The sequence below is a fragment of the Chlorocebus sabaeus genome, chromosome 8, assembly GCF_047675955.1.
Source record: "Chlorocebus sabaeus isolate Y175 chromosome 8, mChlSab1.0.hap1, whole genome shotgun sequence".
Lineage (NCBI taxonomy): Eukaryota > Metazoa > Chordata > Mammalia > Primates > Cercopithecidae > Chlorocebus > Chlorocebus sabaeus.
The window spans coordinates 142,474,840-142,496,166 of NC_132911.1; the positions used below are offsets into that span (position 1 = coordinate 142,474,840).

The 21,327-nt window shown below is 46.3% G+C and overlaps 1 protein-coding gene across 2 annotated transcripts in view; it reads right to left on the reverse strand.

Annotated features, from left to right (window-relative positions):
• COL22A1 (collagen type XXII alpha 1 chain) overlaps window positions 1–21,327 on the reverse strand; it is a 327,564-nt gene that overhangs the window by 246,003 nt on the left and 60,234 nt on the right. For both annotated transcript variants that reach the window (XM_008001616.3, XM_073018373.1), the window contains exons 4-5: window positions 14,364–14,438; window positions 4,079–4,190 (exon numbers count right to left, since the gene is read on the reverse strand). In XM_008001616.3, the coding sequence (XP_007999807.3) occupies window positions 4,079–4,190; window positions 14,364–14,438 (187 nt within the window). The remainder of the gene's footprint in view (window positions 1–4,078; window positions 4,191–14,363; window positions 14,439–21,327) is intronic.

Below are 21,327 nucleotides of genomic sequence, written 5' to 3' on the forward strand. Positions count from 1 at the left end.
GCACATGACATTGACTTCCCTGCTGGAGGAGGTGGACCCTGCCTGGCCAGACAGACAGGAAGGGAAGTGGGGAGGCGTCTGAGTTCCTGGTTCTCAGACTTGCAGATCCGCAGGGACTTTGTTTGGCTGTAGGACCTGCAAGCAAGATTCTGATTCTGTTTACAGCTCCAGGCTGGGAGATGATGGCCCAGTTGTTCAAAGTCATTCTGTGAGTTGGGATGTCACCCAGGATCACATCCAGGTAGTAGGAACAGGGCCCATCACTCATAGCACCTGGGCCTCCCTCAGTATTCAGAGATGCCCTCAGTCACTGCCCATGCAGGAGGAAGATGGGACCTCCCCACCTGCGTCCACAGACACAGGCTTTGTAGCCACAGATCAATACGTTGCTTTGTTTTTCATTTTCTCCTTCTTTCTTTTCTTTTCTTTTTTTTTTTTTTGAGACAGAGTCTCGCTTTGTCTTCCAGGCTGCAGTGCAATGGATGGCATGATCTTGGCTCACTGCAACTGCCGCCTCCCGGGCTCAACCAATTCTCCTGCCTCAGCCTCCGGGTAGCTGGGATTACAGGTGTCTGCCACCATGCCTGGCTAATTTTTTGTATTTTTAGTGGACAGGGTTTCAGCTAATTTTTTGTATTTTTAATAGAGACATGGTTTCACCACATTGGCCAGGCTGGTCTCAAACCCTGGACCTCAAGTAATCTGCCTGCCTTGGCCTCCCAAAGTGCTGGGATTACAGGCATGAGCCACAGCACCCGGCCATTTTCTCCTTATTTTCTTAATGAATCCAATTATGCTATTTTTTCCCCCTGAACACACTTTCTTCTTATGCCTTTGAAATACACACAGACAAGTATATCACAAGAAAAAGTACAGATGTATCTGTTAATGACTTTTTATTCCCCTGATTATAATAACTTTTGCTTAGTTATTATACTAATATATATATATAATACTATATATATACTATATATCCACTATATGTGGATATATGTGCAGATATATATGTCTATACACACACACATATGTGTATCAGTCATTTTAATCAGGGAGAAAAAAGATCATCAACAGAAAACATCTAAAGAAAGGAAATAGCTGAATCCAATCTTTTCCACAAATAATACAGCAGATATGAGATGATAGTGGAAGGGAAAAGGGTGTGTAATTAGAAGACCTGAGTTTGAGGCCAGCCTCTGCTTCCTCTGACCTGTGAGGTGTTGAGCAAATCACTGTCCCATTTTGAGTCTCAAATGTTGTACCAGCTAAGTGAAAACTATAATACCTGCCTTGCTCATTTCCGTTATTGTCGTGAGAAGTAAATTAGATAAGGTGCCCTTTAAATGTTAAACAGGTGAGAAAAAAATATAAATATTGAAAGTGACATCTCTTTTCTTTATGAACAAAATTAACTTGCAAACTAAAATTATATCTATGTGTGTTTAAATTTCAAAGCTTTAGAAATTAAAAGTGTAATATCCTTTCTTGAAAAGAAGGAACTTTGCCCATTTGATTTTATTTTGGGTGCTTTGCCATGAAAACAAATGTAGAAATTCCTCCACAGAGCAACTCTCAGAGAACAGGAAGGAGCCCAAATCCATGAGCCAGAATGGGGGTCCCATGCTGTGTTCCACAGAGCATTGCCTGAATGCGGCTGCTTTGCTCTTTGATCCAAGTACCTCCTTAGAAGGTTAACAAACAGAGTGGTCCTTGGTTAGACCCTTCCACTAGATTTGTGTAACTTTTGCTTTCTTTACTTTGTTCGTTCTCTTTTGCATTTTTTTCTTAAAGTTCCACACGATTTTTTCCTGCTTACAAGTAGAACGGGTGGTGAATTGGACATATTAGGCAAAGAAGTGAGGGGAAGTGAAGGAGAAAACAGGCTGTAGACTCTGTTCATCCCTGTGCACCCCCCACATGAGCATGGGGCCAGGTGATTCATAATAACATCCCCCAGCACCTGACTGTGTGTGGAGGGACAACCTCATTGTCTGGGAAGATGACTCTCTCAAGAGTTGGCTGACAGTGATTATTGTCTTTGTTTCATGAAAACAAGACTCAGAGAGGAAGTGACTTGTCTCATTTCTTCTTCTGTAAAATCACTCTTGGAATGCAGACACTGCGAGCCATGGATGAAATGACTTTAGGGTCTGAAACAGTGCCTGTGTGTGGCTGCCACTCAGAGAATGCTCATTGAATTAAAAAAACAAAAAGGATCACACACATGCAGAAACCCATACTCTAGGAGCTGGCATTCAAAGCCAGTCTTCGCCAGACTAGCATCTGAAAGAACATTGTCACTCCTTACCGGCTGTTGACTCATTCATTCAGCAAATATTTCCTCATTCCCTACTCTGGGCAGAGCTTAGTTGGGGGCCGAGACTGTAGCAGAAACCAAGACTCAGTTCCTTGCTAGGACTTCTCATTGAATAGGGGAGATAAGACTATTGCACAGTGGATCAGGTAACTTCAACTTTAACACATTTTGTACAGAAGTGCAAATTGGGAGGAGGGTAGGTAAGGGGAAGACCTGACTTTGGGGATTCAAGGAAGGCATCCAGAGAGCATAATGGGTGAGCATGCTTTGCAGGATGAGCAGGGCAGGTGTCTCAGGTAGAGGAAGAACATGAACTAAGGCCTCCCAGTGGGAGGAAGGTGCCTGGGAGGCCCTAGAACACAGACAGGAGACACACAGGGAAGACTGGAGGATGAGCCAGGAGACCACAAAGGCAGGATGGGGCCGGGTCACACAGGGGCCTTCCTCTTCCTGGCCTTTTAGTTTACTAAGAACACTGGAAGCAGTTAAATATTAGTTTAAAGATGGAAGAGAGGTCGCATGAGACGATACTGTCAGAGACGTGTGAAGCAGAGCAACTCCATCCTAAACAGAAGCTGGGTCAAATGAGGCTGAAACCCACTGGGCTGCATTCCCAGATGGCTAAGGCATCCTAAGTCACAGGATGAGATAGGAGGTCAGCACAAAATACAGGTCATAAAGACCTTGCTAATAAAACAGGTTGCAGTAAAGGAGCCGGCCAAAACCCACCAAAACCAAAATGGCCACGAGAGTGACTTCTGGTTGTCGTCACTGCTACACTCCCATCAGTGCCATGACAGTTTATAAATGTCATGTTTATAAATGTCAGTTTATAAATGTCATGGCGATGTCAGGAAGTTACCCTATATGGTCTAAAAAGGGGAAGCATGAATAACCCACCCCTTGTTTAGCATATCATCAAAAAATAACCATAAAAATGGGCAACCAGCAGCCCCTAGGGCTGCTCTGTCATTCTTTTATATTTTTACTTTCTTAATAAACTTGCTTTCACTTTGCACTGCAGAGTCACCCTGAATTCTCTCTTGCATGAGATCCAAGAACGCTCTCTTGGGGTCTGGATTGGGTAACAGTATCATTTTTGTTTTCAAAAGATTTGTCTGCCTGTGATAAGAAGAATAGAGTGTTCATTTTGGTATCATCTTTAGCTCCTGACTGGAGGCCCAATAAGTGTCAGGAACTGGACAAATCTTTACATGATGTCCTCTCAGTAATGTTGCAAGGCAGGAACATTCACTTTGGATTGAAAACATGAGAAAACTGAGGCACAAGGGCATTTAGAAATGTGTAAAGCCAAGTAACCAGTCAACACTGATACTCAGTCTCAACTGGCCAAAGCCACTCCGTGATTCTGGCAAAGCCACACCTGCCATGAATGCAGTGTCAGGTCCTTAGTAGGTGCTATGCACTACTAAACCATACTCGTTTGTTATTTCATGAATGGACAGAAAAACACATGTATGAATGAATGGCTAATGCCAAATTAGCCATTTGGCTAATTGTGTATGGAGAGATGGGTGTAGAAGGAGCAGAGAACCAATGAAGTCAATGATAATAGATTGGCTAAAAAACAGGTTGAATTCCCTGGTCCAGTGGTTCAGCTGCTTCATCACAGGGCAACCTTACCAGGCACTGTGTAGGTTAAAGCCTGGGTCAGTGCCAAGTATGAAACTGAGGCTGCTGGCCCCTTTCTTGCCCTTTCCCACGACACCCTGGGCAGGTCTGGAAAGAGAAGTGACCACTCACTCAGTACTTTGCACCACAGGAAAGGATCCCATCCGTACATAAGAACTCTGCACGCCATTCTCTCTCTTCCCCAAGATTTCCTTCACACTGAACAAATCCATCAGGTCAAAACCTGTTCAAAGAGAAGAGCTGGGAGTGAGTTTGGAGACGGAAGAGTATAAAGGACAAAGAAAAATCACATCTGCTCTCTGCAAAGGCAGCCTGCCCATCCTGCCCCAGGAGAACAGATCAGGAGGGAATTGTTCAAATACATATTCAGGGAGAAAACATAAGCACCGGAGTAATGAGATGTACAGCTTCGGCTTCAACTCCAGGAAAAAGGTGCAGAAGAACACAGACACTGGCTTTCTCAAGAAAATGTATGTGCATGTGGTTAAGTGTGAGACAAATGGAGGGTGTCCTGGTTGTGTGAGTGCCGCAGGGCCCTGGTGTTCACGAAGCCCAGATGTGTGCTCTTTGCTCACGCAGGCTGGCTCTGTGGGCAAACGGCCACCGAGGGCTTTCCTTTCTGCAGCCGTATTTTTGCCTTGCATTTGGACTTTACTTGGGTAATAGTTTGGCAGCTTTTAAGTTTCATGATTTTTAAAGAGAAACATCGGAGAGGAATAAACTGTCTTCATGAGACTGCATTACTTGAAAGGATTTTGTTTTGTTTTTCCTTAATTCAGTTTAATTTTCCTCTAAGAGAGGACCTTATATGCATTGTCAATGTAAAGTAACAGAAAAATCAGGGGCTTTGGACTTGGGTGAGGGTCAAGGGTAAGGACAGAAGTTTGATCCTGAGCGGCCATGTATACGTGACACTGGGCAAGTCACATGACCCACAGGAGTCTCGCGTACTTCACCGTGGAAGGACAGCAATGATGCCTACTGGGTAGGGCTCTGTGACAATTGTGTAAGAGCCTAAATATGCGTACTCAGCATATGGTGAGAAATTCATACAGTGGGTTTCTTTTTACGAGTTATTTCCCACAACCACCAGCACATGCTCGTCCACATTCCCCCACAGTGGGATGCTTCCTGCAGACCAGGTTCTCAGAGGGGCCTGAGGACAACACTTTTTCTGGAGGCTAACATTGTGACTCAACACCCGCCTGAAACTGTCTCTCTCAGACACTGGCAAAAGCTCTCAGCAGGTTACAGGGAAGCTGGCTAAAGGTAAGCACCAGGCTAAACCCATCTGTGCACCCCCAGGGATAATATACTTCTCAATATTGGCACCTAACCTATGAGACTTTAGGAAGAGTTCCTCATTGTTTCCAGTATTCTAAGGCACCACTGAAAAAAAAAGAAAAAAGAAAAAAAAAACAGGAAATGAACTTGTAGAACTAACATAATGATTGAAGCCTCTTGGCCTCTTTTACCACTAAATTCTGCCCAAAGAGATTATTTATTCATTCAGTATACGCTTTTGAGAGCCAGGTCCATGCCAAGCGTTGTGTAAGAAATGCCAGGGAGGGAAGCAGGTAGTCCTGATGCAAAGTTTGAGTATTAGAATTGGACAGGTCTGGGTTGTGATCCTAATCACCATGTCTTTGCTGGGTGACCTTAGGCAGGTTGCCTGACATCTCTGAGCACTGGTTTTCTCCATCTGTAAAAAGGGGATTATTTTAGAATGTACCTCATCGCTATGAGACTTAAATGATACAAAGTTCTTCATAAAGTACCTGACATACAGTAAATCACCAACAAAGCACTTTTCATATTTACTGTTTTCTTATCACAATTGCAGCATTCTCTAATGCTAAATTTTGTCCATAGATGTCATGTATTTATTCAATAGATCTTTTTGAGAGCTTGCAATATGCCAAGCCCTGTGAGCTCCAGGGTTGCAGCAGGCACCAACACAAAATCCTGGCTCCAGGAGAACTGGAACTGGTGGGGACCCCAGGAAATAAGGAAATGCACAGTGCAAATGTGCAGTACAATCCCAGGCACAAAGAGTCAGTGAGCAGGGGCAGCACTGGAGAGGAACAGGGCTGGGGCAACAGGGAAGGTGCTCGGGGAGGAAGCTACCAGGTAGAGGCCTGCTCTGGCCTGCAATGGTCTGGGAAGGGGGTTCTGAGCAGGGCAAGGTTGCTCTGGGATTGAAGCCCTGCACTTTTTGGATTGGACCGTTCCCCACCCCTTGCCATCCTGAGGTTGTCAAGTTCTCAGAAAATGACTAAGAGCTGCCATCATGCCATTTTTAAATAGCATTTCACACACTGGCTATTTAATGGAATTCATGATATAATGTTAAATGATATTGGGTCCTTAAGATGGGAACAGTATTCAGAAGCTTCATGATAGATGGAAAAAGCACCCCTCCAAACCGTGCTTGTTTACACACACTAGTGTGAGTGATTCAGCATCTCTGGAGACGGTTGGTTTGTGGGAGGGAGCAGGCACCCACAGTCCCACAACCGAGGTCCCCTGTGGTACATGGGTTGAGCTGAGAGGCCGCCACTGGGCACAGGCTGAGTGAGGCCAGCTTTCTTCACCTGCCAGCTGCTTGAGGACAGGACCTGGCTTGCTGAGTTTGCCACCCGATCCCCCATCCTCGGGACCTGCAGGGCCAGCCCACAGTGCAGATTTGTCAAACTGAACACAGGTCTCACTCTGAGCTGTAACACAGGCTTGGTCCCTGGGAGAGACTGTGTGGAGGAGAGAACACCCAGCACGTGGACCAGATACTCCTGAGTGAAGTCCTACTAATGAGCTGTGTGGCCTTGAGCACAAGCCTCAACCTCTCTGGGCTTATTTCCTCTGCAGTTTTGTAAAATTGGGATAATAATAACACAGTGTAGTAGACAAGTAAGGGCTATGATAACAATTCACATGCAAATCCCTGTTCCCACACTTTCTCTCCCTGCCAGCTCTCAGGCAATTTACTCAACCTCTCTGTACCTCATGTCTTCATCCACCAAATGGGACATTAAGAATAACCAGTGGGCCAAGCAAGTGGCCCATGCCTGTAATCCCAGCACTTTGGGAGGCCAAGGTGGGCAGATCACTTGAGGTCAGGAGGTCAAGACCAGCCAGGTCAACATGGTGAAACCCTGTCTTTACTAAAAATACAAAAATTAGCCAGGGGTGGTGGTGGGTTCCTGTAATCTCAGCTACTTAGGAGGCTGAGGCAGGAGAATTGCTTGGACTCGGGATGCAGAGGTTGCAGTGAGTTGAGATTGCACCACAGCACTCCAGCCTGGGTAACAGAGAGAGACTCTGTAGGAGAGGAGAGGAGAGGAGAGGAGAGGAGAGGAGAGGAGAGGAGAGGAGAGGAGAGGAGGGGAGGGGAGAGGAGAGGAGAGGAGGGGAGGGGAGAGGAGGGGAGGGGAGGGGGAGGAGGAAGGGGAAGGGGAAGGAAGGAAAAGGAAAAACCAGTCACCAGGCCTGGACAGGACAATGGCCCTGCACAGTGTCTGCCTGTCTGCCAGTGGCAATACATTCTGACTCTACTATTAGACATTCATGTCTTGGAAAATCACTTTGAGTTTTAAATGAGAAAATGTGTAGGAATATGCCTGAAACACAATAGTTGCTCACCAAATGCTGGATGCTCTAATGGGTCCCTCGCCCTGAATGAGAGCATGATCACTCCTCTAAACCTTCACAAGCTCTAGACAAACATGCAGCATGGAGAGGTGGGTGGGTCTCCCTGATACCAACATCCTGTGATCCTGGCTGAGTCACTTTCTTTCTGTGTATCAGTCTCCTCATCTGTAAACTGGGAGAATTTCGGATGCAATTTGATCATCTCTTGTGTTTTTAGCACCAAAAACTATTGATCATATTTCCCCCAATTTGTGCCATGGCTGGAAGGAGTCCCAGTCAAACTGCATTTCTTGCATAACGGTTAATTTGAATGTGCAATTTTATGCAGTGAAGAATCCCTTTGTTCAGTATGCCAGGAGGCAGGAGTTAACAGAACAGCCACAGTTCCTACTCAAAGCCATGGGGTTAATCCCAGGTAAAGGTACAATGCACATTGGGCATTAGCAATGTTTAACGCAGCCCAAGGCACTCTGCTCCCACACAGAGTTCTAGCTAGGAGACTGAGGAAGTTATCTGGTTTTGTTGAGCCTGTTTCTGTAATTGGAAAAATGGAGAGAATAATTTATTGCAGGGGTGTCATAAGACCTAAGTGTGATGATGGGATTAAATACCTGGGGGGAAACCAGCACCCAGGAGTTCCTCAGTCAACCCCACTGTCCCTGCCTGGGGACCACAATGGGAACCTGTTGACCCAAGTGAAGCTTGATCCCCTGGCAATAGCTCTGCCACCACCCCAGAGCCCCATCTCTCTCACTCTGGTTATAACGACCAGGCCTCCAGGGTGCATGACTGGGAACAGCCACCACGCCCACCAAGGAGGGAGTCCTGGGAAGTCCCAGAGATCCTAAATTGGGCATTGGGAAACATTCGCCGAACGCAAGCTGAGAGCACCCCCTCTCCTTTATCTCCCCACTGCACTGCTGTTGGCACAGCCGCCAGCCCACCTGAACAGGGCCTCAATGCCCCAGAGGCTGCAGTCTCAGTATTACCTAGAGACAGAAGCATGAAGAGTCCCCACAGCTCTGGGCTCCCAAGCAGGCCCAGTAAGGAGCAGCTGTTGGAACCGACTGGGCCCCATATAACAAGGGGCCTTTTACAACCCACTGGGCTGCCCCTTTATTGGAGCCCCTGTGTCTGGAAGTGTCCTGGGGCCCGAGGAGCCCCAGCAGTGGGAGGTGCAAAGTCAGAGCCAAGAACTGCAAAGTGGGCTGGTCCTCTACTTCACAGCACCATCAAACACCACTAAAAACTGACACCCTCATCTGCTTTTCCCCTCAGCAGTCATACACTGGAGAGAATATATGAAATAGACTTGTTTTCAAAAAGCAAGCCTATGCTCTACTTTCTGGTTCCACTTTTATTGGTTTCAGTGAACAAAAACAAAGAGTTGAATACAACAAAACTTGGAACAACAAGGAATTAACTAGGTGGCAGCAAAGGGCACCAAGAAAAAAAAAAAGATAAATTGCCCAAAATAAATAAGGGCTGGGAAGGAGAATAAAAAATGTTCCCGAGGAAAGCAGGCTGTGATGCAAGGCACTGTGAGATAAAAAAAGCAATTGTTTCATGCAAAAAATAGAGGGAGCACCTTGCTGAAGCCAGGAAAGCCACTGGACCACATGGTGTCAGGAGACCTTAGCAACAGCCCAGGTCACTGGCTGCACCTGCTGTGCCAGGCACCTACTGTGCGCTCCTCACCTCATCCAGCAAAGGTCGACCTGGATGGAACTTTGCTGCTGCCCTCACACCGCCCCCCTCTCCCCGCCCCTCCACCCAGCTGGCTTAGTTCCTCTAGGAATTTCCATGGGTCTGGGCAAGATGCAGAAAGCTTATGTTTATGGGGCTGCCTCCTCCAGTAGATGGAGAGCTCTTTGAGAAAAGGGATGATTTGATCTGTTTCTCCATCCTTAAAATGCCTGCTGCTTTTGCTGTTCCTGTTTGACAATTTGAGGGTCGTTTGTGGAAGGAGAGAAGAAGAGAATTAAGGAATTCATGACCCACTGTAATGCCTCCTATGTGTTAGATGATGTGTGGGCTGCTCAGGTTGCAATCATGAACAGGCATCTGGGCTACTGTGGGTATCAGGACCCACGGTGAGGGTACACTGGCTGGGAATGGGGTGGACTGGGGCAGGTCAGGCTGGGCTCTGTCGGCCCCATCGGGGAGATTGGGTTTCTTCCTTCAGGCAAAGAGGAGCCACAGAGGGCTTTAACGTGAGGGAGAACTACCATCTGGTTTCTATTTTCCAAGGTCATTCTGGCAGCAGGGGATGGAGGGGTAAGAAGACCAACCAGGAGCAGGCCTGGTGAGATGAGGGCAAGTGAGGAGGCAGGGATGGAAGAAGCAGCTGAATTAGAGGGCTGTTTAGAAGCTGCCATGGGCAGGACTTGGTGACTATCTGGATGGGGGACCCAAGTGGGAAGAGAGAGAAATCCAGGATGTCTGTGGCCAAATTTGAGACCTGCACATGCCTAACATATGCTTTAAGCATTAAGTAGCTAAACTTCTAGAAAAGTTGCCTAACACTTTTATTGGCTAGAATTTGTAGAACATTTGGTTATTAGAGCTGAGAGGGACTCTTGAAGACATTCTGTAGATCCACTGCTACATAGGTGAGGAAACTGAGGCTCGGAGATGTCAAAAGGTTGACCCAAGGCTGTCTGGCTGGTGAGCAGCAGGGCCATCTAAGACCTATGCCTCCAATCTCCTGCGTGTATTCCCATCCTTGTGCTCACAGACCCAGCCCAGATATGCCCTAAAAATAGCCAGGGTCATTTATGGGAAAGCCTGGAGGTGAGGCTTTGGGGACTGCATTTTTTTCAGAATACAAAAGCTGTCCCTATTACCCGACTGCATTTAAACTGGCAAATCTGAGGCTCCATCTCTTCATAACTCACTCTTCAGCCTGAACATGGAGCAGTTTTTCGGGGCTGGTTATAATTAGAGGAGACGGTAGATAAAGCAGGTTCTCTGTGCATTCAGAACTGCACAAACTGTATTTGCTCTGCAGACTGAAGGATGCCCAGGTGGCACTGTGATTTCTTTTCCAGGAAGACTCCAAAGAGGGAGGGGAGGCTTCAAGACTCTTCTGGCTGTGGACTGACACAGGAGGGCCCATAATCGAGGTCCCAGTCACCAAACAGACACTTTGGAAGGATCTTCCACATATGCCATAGACTAAGAAATCTGTTCAAAGTCCTGCATTTTCAAGTGTGAGTACACACACACACACACACACACACACTTGAATCTTCCCAGCAAGAATCAGTTATTATTATTATTATTATTATCAATATTATTATTAAGAAAGGGTCTTGCTCTGTCACCCAGGCTGGAGTGCAGTGGAGTGATCTCAGCTCACTGCAACCTCTTCCTCCTGGGTTTAAGTGATCCGCCTACCTCAGCTTTGGCTAATTTTTTCATGCATATTTTTTGTAGAGATAGGGCACGCACCACCATAATTGGCTAATTTTTTCGTGTGTATTTTTTGTAGAGACCGGGTTTCACTATGTTGCCCAGGCTGGTCTTGAACTCCTGGGTTTAAGCAATCCACCTGCCTTGGCTTCCCAAAGCTCTAGGATTATAGGCATGAGCCACTGTGCCCAGCCAGAATTATTCTTAAGTAGAAAATAATTGCTATTCTTCAGTCTATAGCATGATGAAAAAGCTTTAAATTCATTCTGAGTTACTGATGATGCAGACAGATTTGTTTGTTCATTTGTCTGTCTGCCTGCCTTCCACCCTTGCTTTCTCTCTCCTTTCCTTTCTTCCTTCTCCCATCCAACTATTCATGTTTTCATCTTTTGATTCATGCTTCTTATTTTCACTAATTCATTCATACATCCATCTATTCACTCAACAAACATTTGTTACATTCCTTCTAAGTGCCAGGCACTGTCCTCTACTCTTAAGACACATAGAATAAAGCCCAAGTATAAACAAGTCCTGCTCTCAAATAGCCCATATGCTTGCTGGGGAGGTAGACAGGGAAGCAAATAATTATAATGCCTTCAGATTGGAGTTCTCAGAATAGAATAAAATGCGGAAAGAGCAACTAATCACCCTGTGGGGATTCAAGCAGTTTCCTGGAGGTGACTGTTGAGTTGGGCTTTGGGGAATGAATAGGAGTTCACTGCCAGAATAAGGTGAGAATGGGCACACCACACAGAGGTAATATCATCAGCTAAGGGGAGCACTACATCTTTGGGGGCTAGTAAGCATTTCAATAGACTCATGAGTAAGCTAGGACAGAAGAGTCAGAACCTCTCCTGCAGAGTAGGAAGCATGGACTAAATTATAGGAGCCAAGGAATCCAGGTTTTAGAAAGACAGCACTTGATGAAGGGGAGGGAAGAGGGCAGTGCTGGAGGTTGATGCGCTGGTTATAGAGATGCTATAACACTCCAGAGAAAAGATAATAGTGGTCTGGATGGGCCTGGTGGCAGCAAGGGAAGTGTAATTTTCTTTTAACTCTTCCAGCCACCAAGTAGATGCAATGACAGCAAAAGTGCTATGTCCCCTCTCTCGGGCTGCCTGTCTGGGGGTGGCCAGTCCAAGCGGAAGAGTTCAGAATCTACATTGCAACATAGCCTATTTTTCTCTTCTTATCACAGAAAAAGAGACTAACTTTTGAGGGTCAGAGTAAGTTTGCCTGATTTTTAAGACAAAAACTTCATTTCTTCACTCTGTTGAATCAGTTACCTAGAAATACATATTGTACAGTCCAAGCTCCAAGACTGGCCACTCCATGTGGCAAAACAATAACAAATGTGGGCTTTGCTGAGTGGTGGTCTGAATGCAAATCCTGATTCCGCCACAAACTCAGGCAAGTGGCTCAGTCTCTCTGTGCCTCAGTTTTCCCAATTGTAAAATGTGCAACAGTGCATCGTATATAAAATACAGAGGAATGCATCTCATATGCTGTGAAGGTAAATGAGGAAATGCATGTAAACCCTCTGGCACACAGTAAGTGCTCAGGAGGCATTCATTATTACTATTGCTTTTATTAATCACATTACTGTCATAAGGATTCCCTTCTATGGATATGTGTGTTAGACAATGAATTACTGAGGGATACTGCTATGAAGGGCTCATAGCTCCCAAAGCCACAGGTAGATAATGCAATAAGGTAAGAATTTGCTTTGAAGATGGATATCAATGGGAGGGGTCTCAGGGAAAAGTTGGGCAGACACATTCACACTCCAGTGGACAGAAAATAGATTATCCGAGAACCAGAGCCTCACTGGGGATTTCCAAGGCAAAAAGCAGGAGCCTTGAAGTGAAAATGCCCAGAAGTGTTACACCTTGGGCAAAGTATTGGGTTGGTGCAAAAGTAATTGCGGTTCTACCATTAACGTTTTGCACAATTTTTTTCGCACCAGCCTAATAGCTCAGATATAACTATACTTATTTCAAGGAAATTCAGTTAACAAAGTGAAGATGAAAGTCACCTTTATCTCATGTATTAGACAAATAAACCCTGACAGTGATAGCACCCCATTGGGCAGCAGCTTCACACCAGGTGCCCCACCTGAAGAATATCACTGTCTCTGGTTTCCTCTGAAAGTGCTGGTTTATTGGGGAGGTGCTTGAGCAGGGAGTAGAGGCAGGATTCAGCGAAAGAAAGCGGCTGATAGAGTATGGCATGAGCCAGTTACCCTGATGGACAACTGCCCCTAGGAAACTCTGGGACATGGGGTCAAACGTGGACTTCAGAACAATCCCACCGAAGGAGCAGTAGAGCCGGGGTGCTTCTATACCAACAGTCGCTGGTTGAGAGCTGCTTCTGGGTTGTTCACTCCCTGGCAACTTTTCCCCACTGTGCACGTAGGCAGAGCAGCCTTCCACCATTCTAGAAAAATCCCCCAGGCACAAGACGCAGATGTCGGCATCTTTAAGACAGCAGAGCACAGTGACATGGCAAGGTCCCTGGGACACAAGCAGGGATGCCAGGGCCTGCCGAACACCTCATCCTGACCTCACATGGTTCCCTGCTCAGATGGGGACACATAAGTGCTTAGAATTGGACCCAAGATGATGCAGGAGGAAGAGGAGGGACACCCAAAGCAGGGTCATTGGCAAGAAGAGCAGGGCTGCTGTCCTGCAGCGGCTTCCTGGTTGGGAGTCGAGAGAGAAGAAAACTTCTTTGTCATACGTATTTGAAGTGCTGAGCAGGGTGCCCAGCCATAGGGAGGGCTGGATCCATATTATTGGGATGGTGGGGAGCCGCCTCGGCCTTCTATTCTGCACTCTTGCAGCCTTCTATTCTGTCATATGCCTGACAGCCTTTGGTGAGACTCTGCGATATTTCTTTCTGCTGCTGGGTCTGTCGTCACATGTCTCTTTGTTCTCTCACCCATTGATTCACTCATATATTTATAACTCTGATTCACTCTCGCTTTCACTCCAAAACACATTGATTTATTCAGTCGTTTGCTCACTTTGCCAATCATTTGCTTACTCATTCACCAGCTTCTTTACAAACTCATTCATTCTCATGCATTATTGAGTGACTCCTATAGAATATCCACTGCCTGCCAAATGGAAAATGTGAATGTATGTTCTTTCCTGTTGGATGGTTCTTTGATGAGAGCTGCCACCTGCACGATTCAAACCATTTTATCAGGACTCTGGTGAAATATGGGAACAAGAACAGGGTCAGTGAGGCCGCCCTGAATTGACTAGGGTCATGCTCAGGCTCAGCAAATCATACACCAAAGACAGCACGTGTGGTTGCTGTTTTTCCTTACCTGTGATTTCCTTGGTTCCTCCATTGGTGTGCTTAAAGCGATCTCCTTCTACACGAACGCTAGGACAGAGCACATCTGAGGAAAGCAAGAGGAAACAGAGACTGATGAGAAAATGTGATCCATCGTCACCCTGTGAAATATGACAGCACACGAGACCCCACCCTGCCTTGCAGCATGGAGAAGATGCGGAGGCAGCTGGCATCTCTGCACTCACTCATGTTTTCATTTTCCCATGTATATGTTAAGCATCAACTCTGCAAATACCGTGTTCTGTACCGGAGTGAAATATGAACAAGGCTTTGTCCCTGTCTACAATGAATTCACAGCCTTGTCCGAGGGAGCCAGACATGGACATCAATATTATCAACAAAGTGGAATAAGTTGTAGATACATGTGCCTGCTGCTGTGGGATTCAGGACACAGATATACTACCTAATCTAATGCAAGAGGACAGAGAAGCTTTCTTGGAAAGATTCCTTTTGAAAGAACAGTAAGATTTAGCCAGACAGGCAAAAGACCAAAAGGTGATACAGGCAGAGGGAACTTCATTTAGGAAAGCATGCACATTTAGGAAAGCATGAAACCTCCAAGTCGGTAGGATGTCAATGAAATGGAAATTGTGTGCAGGGACAGACCAGAAAGATGTTCCATCAGTCATCTAATGGAGCTGCAGGCACAGTTCCACAAAAAGGCAAATTCCAAATAAGTAAAACTCAGTTATACAAAAGCAATTCAGTAAGTCATACAATACAAAATCATTATACAATATTACATAAACATCTTAAAGTCTTCAAGAATCCTCACTTCTAAAAAGTTGGAAGAAGGCCGGGCGTCGTGGCTCATGCCTGTACTTTGGGAGGCCAAGACGGGTGGATCACCTGAGGTCAGGAGTTCGAGACCAGCCTGGCCAACACGGTGAAACCCTGGCTCTACTAATAACACAAAAATGAGCCGAGCGTGGTGGCGCACACCAGTAACCCCAGCTACTCAGGAGGCTGAGGCAGGAGAATCGCTTGAACCTGGGAGGCGGAGGTTGCAGTGAGCTGAGATGGCGCCACTGTACAACAGCCTGGGTGACAGAATGAGACTCCACCTCAAAAATAAATAAATAAAAAATAAAAAGTTGGAAGAAAAATGAACTCTTTCAGTCCCTCTAACAATTTCGGAAAGAGCATTAACTTTGAATTTTAATGTGCTGAGTCCATGCCGACTGCACTCCCGCCTACCACTGTGGCTTAGAGAAGTCTCTTAATCTGTGTGTCTTAGCGTGGGCACCTGTGGGATGGGAGACCTTAAAATGCACACATTTGTCACAGGGCTGCTTTGAGGATTAGGCAAGATTATGCCTACAATAGCACTGAGAGGCTGTAAGGAGATTCTATATGCTCATAAATTTAGCACCCAAAGCACCTCACTTACCTCCCTGAAGACCCAGCCCTGCCCGTGAAGCAATTTGGTTATCACACATTATTATTATAATCACACATTATTAGGCAGCTCCACCACCCCATTAGTTCCATATACAATGGCCTGTTCTCATATTTGAGGATATAAGTGTCTCAGTGCAGGGGAACAAATGAGATCTTTCCTGATTTGGAAGGAGGTATTTTTAATGTTTATCCTCAGAGGCACCACCAGGTCTGACAAGCACCATGGAAGGGGTTATTTTGGAAACAGCACCAAGCTGTCTGTCTAGCACTACATACAGGAACGGGTGCAGGCACAGCACAATATTTAGACAGCTCTACCCAGGACAGCGGCAGCTGTGGGGTGACGATCAATTGCTTTAAGTTTGGCAGCCTGCCAGAGAGACAGGCTGGGAATTGCGTGTCATTTTAATGAGTTTAGAATTTAAGACGGGTTGACTCAGAAGGTTCTATCTATCTTTGATGATGAGCAAATCTCTGGAGGCTGGCGGCTGGAACTCAGAGTAGGCTGCTCCATTGAGTCACATCTCTGCAAATTTCCCAAGGGGAGGACCACGAACACAGAAATGATGGAGATTCTACTCAAAGATAGTAGAACTTGCTCAAATTGCTTTAAGGAATCTTTCTCAAAACAACCTGCAAATTCCCTCTGGGGCCGTCACTAAGCCTCACACATTCACCAGGCTCAAGGGGCAGTTTACAGTTGAGTTGGTTAAGTCAGAACAAATGGCTTCCAAAATAGCCCTGCAGCCAGGCTTCCCAGGGATGGTGGGGCCCTCGGGGTTTACCTGCTTGGCAAGGAGGTAGGGTTAGCATCCATGGCTCCTCTTAGCCTATAATTGGAAGCCATTCTGCATATCCTTTTGGCCAAGATATCCCCATATCTTGGAGAATGATCTGTTTATTTCTGTATTCACTCATTTATTCAAACTCAGTTCTTTACTGAGCTCCAGATATGTTCCAAGCATCGAGCTAGCTCTAGGGTCACAGAAGTGGATGATACAGACGTCCTAGTCCCTGCCTTCAGGGCATTGCAGGCCTGACTAATACAACAGACTCCAAAAATGTGAGTGAAAGAAAGGATCAGTGCTACCAGGAGTCATTGTGTCTCCATACTTAACAAGGCTCCTCCTCCTGAATCTTAGAGACTGCTCAGCCTTCAACAACCCCAGGGGCTTGTTTCCATTTGTCCCAGCCTGGGTAGGGAGCCCTTCCTCGGGTCCCAGTGTCTGAGAGCTGAAGGCACCATACTGAAGTCACTAATGGGCATGCCTGTCTCCCCAGGGACTGGGAGTCTTCAGACCGGTTGGACCTCAGCTCACCTCTGTATGGCCACTGTCTTTGTAGCTCCAAAACCATAACAGGCCTTCAGTTATTGAGCAGAAATGACTTCTGACAACTGAGCTGAGAAGTAAACACTGACTGGTGGAATGTGGAGCCTCCCAGGCATGGGGTTTGTTATGATTTTGATGAGCTACTGAGAGTATTTCATGGGCCCTTGGGCTCCTGCCCTGGAGGTGTAGCAGGCATCATTTCTTATCAGCCCCCATATCCATTTCTCACTTTTTAATTGCTAAATAAATGCCACCTTAGTTCAGAAAGACAGAGTGGTCAGCCCATGGAGCAGAAACACAGTAGCTGCTTGGTCTAAGTCAATTACGATTATTCTATTCCCCACCTTTCCAGACTCACTTGCAGCTAGGGCTGGATGTGTGATTCAGGGCTGGCCAAGGAAACAAATAACAAAAGTTTGCTGTGGATGAAGGAAAGGATTGCTTAAAAAGCTTTTGGTTTTCTTTATGTAAGGGAATAGATAAGTGGATGGGGTGGTGAGTTTACTTTCCCTTCTTCTCCCTTTGCATGTGAAACATAATGTTTGGGGGACTGTCTAGGAGAACGGAGGAAATATCAAACCAGCAATTCCAATCCTAGGTGGGAAGCATAAGATTTAAAAAACAAAACTAAACTAAACTAACAAACAAAAAACTTCTATTTGTTTAAGCCACCATACATGGGTTTTCTTTACTTGCAGTTGAGTGCATTCCAAATTTGCAAGCATTTCCTTCCTGTGGCCCTCACTGATATGCCAGGGTAACCAGCTGGAAGGTCAGATTCTCCTTCCGGATGTCTAAGGACAGTTAATGAGGGTGGTGAGAAATGGTGCATTATTTCCTTGGTAAAGGAAATACAGACTGAGTTATCTTCTCTATTCCAATAAATATGAAATTCTCAGGTAATACTTCAGGAGCAGCATAAGAAGTAGTTCTAAATTAAGGACAAGGATAAGTTCTTACGAGTTAAAAATGTGGATTTAATTTGTTCTTAGCTGGTTCACTGGTTGATTTCCCTTTTTGAAAACATGAACACAAAAACGAAAAAATCTAATGACAAAGACACTGCTTCCTTAAAGTCCATTTATTGTCTACCCATTGACAATCATTTTCCCTCACTCTCTAGGTAAGTGGAATACTCTAGACTTCTGAAGATAAAAAAGGTATCTCTTCACACAGCGTGGGTTCCTTCTCACCAGAAGCCTATTGATTGATTAGAGCTGCTGCTGTAAGGGAAAACACCAGGAATTTACTGTAGTCTTTCTGGAAAAACACATCCATTTTCGCCCTCAGTTTACCAAATGGCAAAAGGGAGGCATCTGCTTGTCCCTTAGGAGAGGAAAAGGGCTTGCACAACATGGTGTCTGACGTCCTTGTGCTCTATATTGGTGCACCCATGGTTCTGTCTGCAGAACACACAGCCTTGTCATCCCTTGACTCTCGGCCAAGAGTTTTTCCAGTTGGGAAAGGTGGGTACATGCAATTATTGAGTACCCAGCATGTGTCAATCATCTGGCTTTGGATTTAACTCACAACAACCATCCCAGAAGGTAGATTTTGTTCCCATTACACAGATATAAAAACTGAGTCCAAGATGAGAAACTCGTCAGATAGGAGAAATGTCTCTGTATTTGAATAAATGCCTACCTGAATCTAGCATCTAGGAAGAGATATGGTGGCCCCATGTTAGGAGATCAGCAGGAGCGGTAGAAACAAGGGAAGGATGCCAGGGCAGCCTGCCGGATACCAGGCAGGAAGCAATCATGGCTCATCCATCACCTCGCAGCAGCCGCTGCTGAGTGCAGCTAACCACAGACAAGATGTATGACATCCAAGTGGGAAGGGGAAGAGGTGGAGGAGGGAAGAGCTGAAGCGGACGCCCAGCAGACACAAGGTCCAGTTCCTCCGCTGCTCCAAGGCCAGCCAAGGAATTTTCCACACATCTCCATTTCAGATAGGCAATAGACACATGCCAGGCACAAGGGCCCAGGGATCATGTTAACAAGGATTACACTGTCATGGCTCCCAGGGACTGAGTGCCCACATGGCTAGGTGCTGCACTGGGAATGCCATGTGGATTGTTTCTGAGCCTCTTGACTGCTCTGCGGGAGGGATGTAGTTATCTCCATAAGCAGCAGACACATGTAGGTGGCTTGCTGTGCACCAGACGCTGTTCCAAGCATGTTGAATACATTAACACATTTAATTGAATCCTTACCATGGCTTTACGAGGTAGGTGCTATTATTTACAGAAAGAAAGAAAGGGGGACTAACTTCTTTCTGTAGAAAGAAAGGCATAAAGAAGTTAGTCAACTGCCCAAGCCCACATAACTTGCAGGTGGCAATGTCAGCATGATGGCTCTGGTATCCAGTTCTTGGCCACTGCATGATGCAGCCTCTCCAAGGGCCAGGTCAACTGCCTCAGGTCACCCAGCCAATAGGGATTCAGGTCTGTCTGTCTCCAAAGCCTGCACCAGCAGATGGCCAGCTTGCTACTTTCTACAGCAGCCCATTTTGCCTTTTAACAGTCTTGACTCGTAGAAGAGTCTTCCTCACTCTGTACCTATAGGATTCATTGGCTTATGCAATGAGAAGCCAAGGCTCAGAGACGTTAAGTAATTTACCCAACATCACACAGCTGACAAGAGGCACAGAATTGAACCCAGGGAGTCGGATGTAAGCATCTGAGCTCTTAACCACTATCCACAATCTCCACATTGGAAACCACATTGGTTGTGATAACCAGCCAACCGCTGAATGGCTATACTGTGTCAGCGTTACACACAGGCTCTCATGTAATCCTCCTCATGGTTTGCAGGGCAGATGCTATTATCCATATTTTATAGGTGAGCAAGTAACTTTCCTAGTAATTGAAAGGGGGAGGGAAATTGTTATTAACCACATCTCAGGGCCATGGTATGCAGTTTGTGAGAAGATGAAGACAACCCAGGGTCCAGACATTGGGTTCTTATGTGCAATTCCACCTCCACCACCTGTTCGGAAACTTTCTGGAGATTACTGGCTTGCATTTCTCCTCTAGGCCAGAGTGTATCAGCACCAGCTGCCTCCCCAGAAGGCCCAGATCCTCTGAGTGGTCAATCCACATCTCCCAGATCCTTTAGGCAGGAGAGAGGGCACGGACAGGGTGCTGCATGTTTCGTGAAAATGTTTATGCAAGAGTTTCATGGGAAGTCTGTAAAATATGCGGTAGACAAAGTATCGCCAGAAAGGGAAATCCCCCTGGACCTGCGGACAGCTGCAAACACTGACTCAGGGGATCAGGGCCACCTCCCTCCTTCCCTTCCTTTTCTCTATCTCAGGAAGATGCAGCACGAAGAATGAGGGTGGGGCTCTGGCACAGCTGGGCGCTACCTGATGGGAGTCGGGGATGCAGTTATCTTTGTTTGGAGACTGGTGAGGCACAAGAAACAGTAACAAGGTGAGGGCCTACCAGGGCCATCTCTCCTTTCCCAGCCAAGTGTGAGCTGTGCACCAGTGTACAGAGAAAAAAAGGACAAGACCAGGTGAAAGAATCTTGAGCCCCAAGGTTGATGGGAGGAAGCTCTGGGGTCAGACAGGCCTCACCTCTTTCATGTCAGTTGCCCCCTGTGTGTCTGTTTCCAAACTCAAAAACAGGGGTGAAAGTCCCTCCCCTTTCCATCCACGGTTGTCCTAAAGGTTAAATAGGATGGACAGTGGATGGGAAGTTCTCAGCATGAAACCTGGCATCTAATAAGTGCTCATTCATTTATTCCTTCATTTACTCAACACGTACTTTCCAAGTGCCTGGCACATATGTCTCAGTGCAAGGAACAAGTGCAAACACATGTACACACAGGCGAGTGGCTACTGCCCTCTTGGTGCTCCCGTGCTAGTGGAGGAAGCAGAGAGCAACACAGAACAGCACAGAAGCCGACACAGAAAGGAAAGCCAGCCATGGCATGCAGCCTTTGCCATGGAGGAAATATGCCTGTGACATAATGGGACTTTGGGAGCAGGGACACTGGACAGATGCTGGATAAGCTGGTCTGGGAAGAGCTCTAAGGTGAGTGACATCTGAGCTGAGAGCTAAGAAGGAGACCAGTCCAGTCATGGGAAGAGCAGGGCAAAGCCTGAGCCTGGAGGGGCTTCATTTATCATGGGGGTGAGGAGGGGCCAAGCCCCACAGCTTCAGTGGCAGGAGGAGAGGGACAGGAGAGGAATGGG